The sequence below is a fragment of the Pteropus alecto genome, unplaced genomic scaffold (assembly GCF_000325575.1).
Source record: "Pteropus alecto unplaced genomic scaffold, ASM32557v1 scaffold105, whole genome shotgun sequence".
Taxonomy (NCBI): domain Eukaryota; kingdom Metazoa; phylum Chordata; class Mammalia; order Chiroptera; family Pteropodidae; genus Pteropus; species Pteropus alecto.
In genome coordinates this window covers 6,676,352-6,685,428 of record NW_006436294.1, presented here as the reverse complement: position 1 = coordinate 6,685,428, position 9,077 = coordinate 6,676,352, and the positions used below count along the sequence as shown (strand labels likewise).

Here is a 9,077-nt window from a genome sequence, read left to right as displayed (position 1 = left end):
GGGCAGGGGGAGGGCATTGGTGGGGGGAGGGAGCTCATGACTCTGTGGCACGTGGGCCCCACTGCCTGGGCCGGGGGCGTGGGTGGCCTCCTGTGGGGTGCCTCAGCGGGGATGTGCCAAGGGAGTCTGGGGCCCCAGTATCGCCCGGATTCCTTGGAACTGAGGCCCCTCCGGAGGGTGCAGGGTGGCAGGAGATGCAGGCTGCAGGGGGGAGGCCGGGCGTGCTTCCCGTGCAGCCTGGTCCGGCAGCTTCCTGCTCACCAGGCCCCGTGTTTCCTCTGGCCGGGCGGCCCAGGGCCCCTGCGGGGCCTTCCCCACCGCGAGCGGGGTCTATGGCTGCCTGGAGGGAGGGTGGGAAGGCCCCGAGGGCAGCTGGGAGACTCGACTCTGTTGTCCAGCCTGGTGGCTGCGGGTGACCGAGAGCCCTTTTGGACTTGCAGGTGCTCGTGCGGGAGCAGGAACGGTGTGGAAGGACCTGAGCATGGGCACAGGTGTTTTGAGGGCGGCCAGCACCTGCTTCCAGTGAGTGCTCCTTACAGGCCTTGTGTGTCGGAGCCCAGCGCTGCCCTCCTGGGACCTCTTACAGGGAGGGGCTGGGGTCCTGGGCTCAGGACAACGGGGCACTGGCCAGCTGGGGCAGGCCGGGACTGGACCTTGTGCTCTGCCCTCAGTGAGGTCTGCGGAGGTCAGAGGCATCCAGGGCGGGGGTGGGGGAGAAATGCTTCCTGTTGTCACATTGGGAAGACCCCACAGTGGCTCCAGAAGGGCCCAGCCTGCTGCCTGGGAGCAACATGCTGTCACCTGTGCTGTCCTCTAGCTGCCACCTGTTGAGGGGCTGCCAGGTCACACGTGGGATGACAGGTGTTGAGCTGGCAGAGTGGGCCTCGGCCCTGGCCATGCTTGGAGAGGCTCCCTGCACTGGTGGGTGGGCGGCTGCTGGGGACGGGCCTTGGTGGGCACCTAGCCGAGCCCCTCACAGCCGCAGGTGCTGGGGGCTCATTTCCTCCTCTTTAACTTGGCAGTTTCGTTTTGCCCTAGGAAACAGATTTCCCCCAAGGGCAGGCTTTGGGGAGGAGTGAGTCATATTGATCCAGCACTGATCTGGGACGGTCCAGCCCTCGCTCGGCCTGTCCGCCCCATGGCGCGGTCAGGTTGTGAGTGAACGCAGCGGCCCCGGCCTGGCTGCGGGAGCCTGGGACTCCTGGAGGGGGTTCAGGTCGGCTGTGTCACTGTTTTGTCCCCCGAAAGACAGTAGGGCTGGGGGCCAGAGCTCGCCGCAGGGCTGTACTCCTCCGGCCCTGTCCTAGCCCTGCCACTGGCCCTGGACTCCAGGTCACTGGAGCCCAGCCTGGAGCTGTGTCCGGGTGCTCCCTCCCTCCTGGGGTCCCTGGCGTCCTGCTGGCGGGCTGCTCCCTCCTCCTGGGCCTGAGGGCTTTGTCCCGAGGGCAGGGCCGTGCTGCTGGGGCATTCCCTGGCACCCTTACTTCCTCCGGTGCCCTGTAAACAGGATCTGGGCAGCATGAGGACAGACGGCTCCCTTCAGGCTGCTGGGGGGATGGTGGCTCGGGAAGAGCCCCGTGCCAGCCTGGGGGCGCAGGGCCGGAGGAGGCTGGCAGCCCCGGCGGGGGGTCACGGAAGCCGCTCGGTAGGAGGTTTCCTTGGGAGCGGACATTGTTCCCAAGAGCTCCGTCTGGCAGCTTTAGGGCAGCGTAGGGCCATTCCTGGCACCACAGCCATCAGTGTCCGCCCCGCCCCCGGCCTGACCCTGCTGCGGCTTCCGCTCCCCGGGCTGCCAGCAGCGCCCCCGGCCTTTGTCCCGCTGCCCCCTCTGCCCCCCTCACCCGTCTCGCTGGCCGGCGGGGGCCGCTTGGTGGAGACGTCTCGGCATGAAGTGGTTGTGGGCGAGCGGCTGGCAGCAGCAGGGGGAAGCAGAGGGCACAGCCCAGGCACAGGGCATGGGGTTCGGGCTGGCCGCTGAGTGCCCCACGGCCCCTTGGGGCCTCCCAGCAGTGGGGGCCCAGCACTGCTGGCCGGGTTGGGCACCGAGCAGCAGACGGGATGTGCGCGGGTGTTTGCTGTTCCCAGACAGTGCCCTCTGGCTGGGGGGACTCTGTGGCTCCCAGTCCACTGAGCAAACAGAGAGGTGACATGCTCCAGCAAAGTGAGTGCAAGTCAGACGAGGCGGCGGGCTGGGTCCTTCCTCTCTCCTGCCTCGGCAGGCCACAGCCGTGTGACCCTGGCGCGTGCGGTGCTGCGGCCCCTCGGCCCCTCCCAGCTGCCCCGCCTGCAGCCCGGCTCTGCGGGCCCTGGGTGCTCAGGCTGGGAGGGCCCCTGTGCTGCCCTCACAGCCTCTGCCACTCCCTCCGGTTGGCCATGGTCTCTCCTTTGCACTCACTGTCCCTTCTGTGTTCCCAGAGCTGCTCCTGCCCCTCTCCGGTCACACCCAGCCTGGCCGCCTCCTTCTCGCTCCCGCTCAGGCCCTGCTGCCTCCTCGGGAAGCTGCCTCTGCCCCCAGGCTGGGCTCCTGCCGTGCTCCCAAGGTCTCTGTGCTCCTGTTGGAGCCCCGTCCCTAGGTATCCAGCTGACTCCCTACCAGCGTTCACAGTGGACCACAGTGGACGCAGCACCTGGCACGCAGTGGGTGTGTGGGGTGTCGGGTTGGGCTGAGTCCTCCCAGGTCGCTGTGCCTGCCTGCGTGGGCTCCGCCTGGCCGCCCAGGACGACCCTGGTGGTTCTCCAGGGCCACCCACCCGAGATCCGAGGAGAGCGCCCGCCACGTCCCCACCCGGACCTTGTTTCACGCTCAAGGAGGCTCCGCTTCCAGACCGATCTTTCTCGATGACGATTTCACTGGAAGTTTACGAATTAAGCTGTAATGTTTTAAAATTGTGCATGCATCGAGTTTAGAGAGTAAATGAGATCTACACGGTTAAGTAAGGAAAAGCAGCCATCCCGGCCCGCGTCAGCGCCGTGTCGTCCGACCGTGGGTCTGGGGACTCTCATCTCTTCTGACGCCCATGCCCTTGTTGCCGCTGTGTGATTTTCAGGATTTAGACATTATTTATTGACTTGTAAGGTGAGGACTGAAGTCTGTTTCTGGGGCGTGTGCCGTGCTCGCGTCACACACGGGACACACACGCCGCAGTCACCGGGCGGCGAGGGCTGACAGTCATTTCTGTCACGGTTTGCGTTTCTTTGTCTCGTTTAATCTGTTACAAGACGGTAATGATTTTACTTTTACTTTCCTCGAAAGCCGACAGTTTGTTTTCCGTACGTAGACCTGGCGGTCGGCGTGTGTCCGCGGCGGCCAGCTTCCCCGCCGTCACACGGCAGCATCGCCACGCGGTCCCCGTCAGCGCCACACGTCGCAGTCTGTTGAGACGCCGATCCGTCTCCCTCTCTCGTCTTTTTCTTTCCCTTGAAGTTTATTTCTGGAAGGAACCAGGTTTTCCCTGAGCGGTGGAACCGATGTCTGTCCACTGACTTTATATCTCGCCCTTTTGCTGAAAACTCTTTTTACTATGGAATAATTTGTCTATAGAATTGACAAATTCTATAGCTTAACTCTCTATGCGACAGTACTATTTGTGGGCAATGACACCTTTTTCTCTCTTTTCCAGTGATTTTACCTTTCATTTCTTTTTCCTTCTTCCTGAGACGGCCGGAGCCTCTGAGCGACGCTGAGTGCACATGGCGATTAGATTCTGGTTGAGGCTTTGGGAGAACAGGACTTACGGAAACAATGGGATTTTGCTGTAAAACCATCTGGATTTCATTTTCTTTGCTGGGAGCTTTTTGATTCCCGGTGAATGTCTTTTAAGCGATCAGGCGCTCTGTTTCCTCTTTGGTCAGTTTTGTTACGTTGTGCTTTTCTGGACACGAGTCTGTCTCATCTAAATGTTCGGATTTCCTGAAATCGACTCGTACGGAATAGCCGTGGGCCGTGGGCTGTCATGCCGGGCGGTGTCATCGTGGTGCACCGCACAGCTCGGAAGGCAGCTGCTCTGTCGCTGGCTGTGCCTGGACCGCCTGAAGCGGGCTTGGTGGCGAGGCCGAGTGGGCCGCGTGTGCCACCAGCGTGGGCGGTATCTGATCACGGCCTCTTTTTATTCCTGATATCGCTTTATTTTACCTTTTTATTTTCTTCTTCAATAATCGACAAGGTACAGCAATTTCATGAGCCTCTGCAAAGAACTGACTTCTGCTTTCTCGATCCCTTCTGTTATGTGGCAGTTTTAAACTTTGATTTCTGTTTATATTTTTATGTTTTGCCCTTTCTTTGAGTTGAGCCGTTTTATTTTTCTAACTTCTAAGTTGGCTATTTGCCTCATTCACATTTCGTTTTCATTCTTTTCTAAGAAAAGCACTTAAGATTATAAATGTCCAAATTATCAGTGCTCTAGTTAAATGTTGAACATTTAAAAATACTTGTAGTATTTTTATTAACGTTTAGTTGTAAACATTCTATCTCCATTATGATTTCTGCTTTGGCCCCAGATTCATTTAGAATTCTATTGATCCTTTCCAAATGAATATATTTGTTTTCTAGGTGTCTTTTAAAAATGGCTTCTGACTTAATGGCATTTCTGCCGGAAAGGTCTGCGTCGTCCTGATTTGCTGGCAGCTGTGGAGATGGGGCGGCTCCTGGGGTGCTGGGTGTGGTTCTGGTTCCTGACCCGCGTCTCTGTGGGGTGCCCAGGGCGGGTTCCCCAGGACCGCTGTGCGCCAGGCCCTGCCGTGCGGGGTACACGAGACCCTGGGTAGTTCTGCAGAGCTTGGGTGGGCTCTTCGTGGTGTAACCGTCACATGAAGTGAAGCCACCCGGAAGCTTATTGACGCATGAAGAACTCACGTAAATGGGAGGGAAACCCCCAAATCTCACCCAGGTGCGCTGGGTCCGCAAGGAGATGGGGACACGGTTGGCTCACCGTGCAGGGGAAGTCGGCCTCACTGGTACTGAGTTAACGGGCGCCACGCCAGGCAGCGGGGCAGGCCGGCCCCGAGGCATGTGGGGGCTGCTGGCGCTGAGTGCGCCTGCTGCTCCCGGACCCCGGCCTCCCTGCCGGCCTCCCTGTCGGCCGCGCCTCTTCTCGGACTGTGGGGAAACCAGCAGAGACGTAGACGGGGGTTGGCTGCAGCGTGACCTACGAGAGAGAATTCCGGAATGCCAGGGGATAGCGCAGTGATTACAGTCGTGACGGGGGGTGACGTGGTCGTCAGGGTGAGCTGGGGAAGAATGCCGGACAACCTCCGCACACGTCCGGTGTGGGGACAGACGGGACGAGTGCCCGCAAAGCCACGCCCCAGCCTCCTGCAAGACCGCCACCCCCGGTGCTGACGGCATTCAACTCTGCTGGATGCTGTGGTTCCAAGTGATCTTTATTGTTTTCTCATAATTGTCTACACTGAAGTGTTTTCCTGTAATTGTGTGTGTTATTCTAATAACCAGAAACAAACAGTAATTGTTCCTGGGTACTCCCCCCCACTGCAGAGTTAAGGGTCACGTGATGCCAGAGGGCAGACCAGATGGGCCCCTCTGGGAGGGTCCGGATGGGCCGTGTGGAGAAACCAGACGGAGATGGGGGGGCCTGGTGTCCGGTGACCAGATGGCCGTGCGGCGAGGTCATTGGGTGGCAGTGTGGGCTGCTGGCTGGGCCTCTGGCCTCCTTGCCCCTACAGGAGCAGCTCTGGGGGGCCCCGAGAGTTGACCCCATCACCGGGTTCCTGCAGTGCCGGGCCACCCCCTTGCACACCGTCGTCTGGGCAGCAGTAAATCGGCTGGGGTTGGGGGCCTGGGGACTGTCTGCCTGCAGGGAGCCCGGGCGGCCTCTGGGGAGGAGGCCCTTCCTGCAGGCTCCCCACCGAGACCTTTGGGGAGCGGGGAATCGACAGGCCCAGCCCCCCTGGGAGATGGACCCTTTCCTGGAGGTTAGGGGTGGACCGGCAGAGACCCAGGGTCGCTGGGACGGTGGGGCCTCGGCCTGGCGTGTCACCGGCTGTGACTGCCGGGCCACTGCCTCCCCACGCACCGCGGAGAGGGCTCCGTGGCGACCCGGACACTGCAGTTCTCTGTGGCACGGGAATCTCCATCCCCAGACAGCCGGCCCGCGCCCTGTGCTTCTTCCCCGTCCTCCCTGCCCCGGGCGCCAGAGCCGGAGGAGGGGCGCAGGCTCCCCGGGGCGTGGGCTGCCTGCCTGTAGTTTGGGGCGGTGCTACCTGGAGGCAGGGGATGGACGATGTGGCCTTTTGTGCCCTCCCCCACCCCCAGGTGAGTCCAGTTGGGAGCCTCCGGGACAGTCCTGTCGCAGTCACGCTGGGCTGCAGTGTCCCCCAGCAGGGTGCATGCAGAGCAGGAGATGCACAGGCGGCCTCCCTCCTCTGAGGCCATTTCTGAGGAGCTCCGCTGTGGGCACTGGGCGTGACACTGGCCTGGGGACGGAGGTGTCAACCCGGGGGCACCGCCAGCTGTCCGTGGGGTCGGACGGTATTCGAGGCAGCCGGTCAGCCACCCCTCCCGGAGCACCTTCCCGGAAACCGGCCTTCACCAAGGGAGCGCCGGGCAGGACAGCCCGCAGCGGGGGCGTGAGGCCTCAGCCTGGCATCACCGACTCCCAGGCGCTGCGATCGGAAGGCCTCGCGGTCCCGGAGATGTTAAAATGTCTACAAAGTGCTCGGTGTTGAGCAGGTCCAGCAAACTGTGTCCAGGAATAAATGACAGTCATCGAAGAGAAGACTGCATCCTCCTTGGGGACTCAGCCCTGCGCCTGCGGCCTGTCGGGGCACCGGGGCAGATGCGCAGAGGCCTCATAGCCCGTCCCCCAGCCCCGCACGGTCATGCCGCAGCTCAGCAGCCGTGTGTCAGCGAGGACGGGCTGTTTGCGTTTCACTCCCAGTGCATGGGAGCGCTTCTTTTAGCGGACCAGTCCCATGCTCGGGTGTCGTGGTGACTTCAGATTGCCACACACGCTCCCGAAGCTTTATTTTCCATTTTTTCGTAGCCAGGTAGCACCTGTCAAGGGCCTGACCTGATCTCAGGGCCATACCTAAGGGACCTGCTCCAAGGAGTTTTGTCCTGGTTTGGAATCACCTTTCAGAAGGACCGCGGTGCAGAGAAAGACCCAGAACATCTGAAGTTCTGAAGTCCGTGCTGGCTTTCAGCTAAAGGGGCATTCAGAGGGTGTGGCAGCCAGGGAGGGCTTCCTGGAGGAGGTGGGCCCAAGTGGTGCCGCTGCTCCGCGTGGAGCTCAGAGGGCCCAGGGCGCAGTGCCCCGGGCGGCCCTGCGGGCAGGCCAGTATCCCCGTGACCGTCCCTCGCTGGCCCTAGAGTGCGCTAGTGTTGGACGGAGTGTGGAATCCGCCCCTTTCCCTGCCCGTTGCCAGAGTGCAGCCTGCAGGACCCAGGTGGGCCAGACGGGAAGGCGGTCAGGGGCCGGCAGGCACACCCCGAACCCCGGGCCCGGAAGAGGAAGCCCAGCTTCTGCCCCTGGAGACAGAGGTGCCGGTGTCCAGGGTCAGTGAGCAGCGCCGGCTGCTGTTCGGCTCGGGCCTGCTGAGGGCCGAGCCCACGCGCTGGTGCCTGTGTGGAGCCGCGTCCCGCGGGCTGTGAACGCACTGCGTGGCCGCTGCGCCCTCAGGGACCTCGAGTGGCAGGGCTGCCGGCTGTCGTGCGGCACAAGCCGGGCGAACTGCACAGGGTGGCCCCTGGCCCTGGCCTTCATGCTGTGGAGCAGGGGGTGGCCAGAACCTTCTCCTGCCAGGCCCTGTCCCCCAGGGGCTTGGCCTGCACTGCCCAGAGGCGAGTTCCTGTCCCGCCTCACCGCGGGCGTAGCCCAGAGACGCTCTCCCCCGGGCCGTCACCGCCCCTGTGCGGGGGCCCAGGAGCCCGTGTTCAGCCCCTTCTGCCCTTTATGGGGCGGGCGCACAGTGGCTCAGATGGCATCAGGGTGGTGACGGTGGTGACGGTGGTGACAGTAGTGAGGCGGTGGTGACCTCCAGGGCTGCGGCCACACTAGGGTTTCTGTCCTGGGGCCCTGGGCTCCTCGGCCTCTGCCTTTCACGCGGAGAAGCCCTCCTGCCTCCTCACGGGCTTGGGGGCTTGTGGCACTGTCGGTCGGAGGCTGATGAGGGCTGGGGGGTGGCTGTGCTGGGGCCACAGGGGGGCCGGGCGAGCGCGTGGCTGAGCGAACGTGCCATTGACGGCAGAGCAGCTGTGCAGACGGGGAGCAGCCGGGCAGAGGGCGGGAGTGCGGGCGCTCCTCTCTCTGCCTGTCGTCCAGCCCGTGTCGCAGGTCTCTGTTCCCCTGGTCTTCTGTCCTGAACCCCGGGAACGCGCTCTTTGGCTTGGGGTCGGAGGACAAGGGCCGCAGGGCAGGTCCAGGCCCAGGGCCGAGGGGCCGGTCCGCTGCTTCTCCCTTCGCCCCTCCGCCGCCGTCCCTGCTGGTCACTGTCGAGAACCCCCTGCCCGTCCTGCCCAGGAGACACGTGTCTGGACTGTCACCCTGTGCAGGTGTCCTAGACACGTAAGGGGGTGGGGGCGGGGTCGCTGGGGGTTGTTCTCTTGTGCGTCTGGCTCCGTCAGTGTCCTCTGTGTTCTTGGCACCCTCCCCCTCGTCACGGACCTGCAGTGGAGCGATGCGACAGTGAGGGTGACGGGTGACGGCTGTGGTGCCCGGGCCTCGGCCGAGCCGCTGACGCGATGCAGTTATAGACAGGAGGGGCCTGGAGGGAGGTGAGCGGGGACGAGGGGCAACGTGGGTCATTTCTCTGAGCTTCCCCGCGCCCGGGGCCCAGGTAGGTGCTGGAGTTAGGTGCATGGGGCATTTCTAATCCCTCCCCTTGTCCTTGACCTTGAAACAGGGCCAGAAAATACATGAAGAACTTTAAAACAAAGTGGAAGCAACACACATTTTTGACCAACGGCCAGCACGGACTTTGTCCCCTGCTCTGCTGCCGGCCTATGCGGCATGGGGTGCGCATTCGGACGGACAAGGCCACCGCCTCCCTGGGTGAGGGGAGTGAGCTGCGTGTGAGCCTCTGCCTGTTCGCTGTCCCCCTCGCCCGTGGGAGCTTGTGTCCCG

The 9,077-nt window shown here is 62.7% G+C and overlaps 1 protein-coding gene across 4 annotated transcripts in view; it reads left to right on the top strand.

Moving 5' to 3' along the window:
• Positions 1–6,884, top strand: part of LOC112480545 — a 10,071-nt gene extending 3,187 nt beyond the window's left edge. For 2 of the 4 annotated variants that reach the window (XM_025047641.1, XM_025047640.1), the window contains exon 3: positions 441–6,884. In XM_025047641.1, coding sequence (XP_024903409.1) covers positions 5,527–6,681 — 1,155 coding nt within the window. In that variant the 5' untranslated portion in view covers positions 441–5,526 and the 3' untranslated portion in view covers positions 6,682–6,884. The remainder of the gene's footprint in view (positions 1–440) is intronic. The other 2 variants (XM_025047643.1, XM_025047642.1) reach the window with 2 other exon arrangements.
• The last annotated feature ends 2,193 nt before the right edge of the window (positions 6,885–9,077 follow it).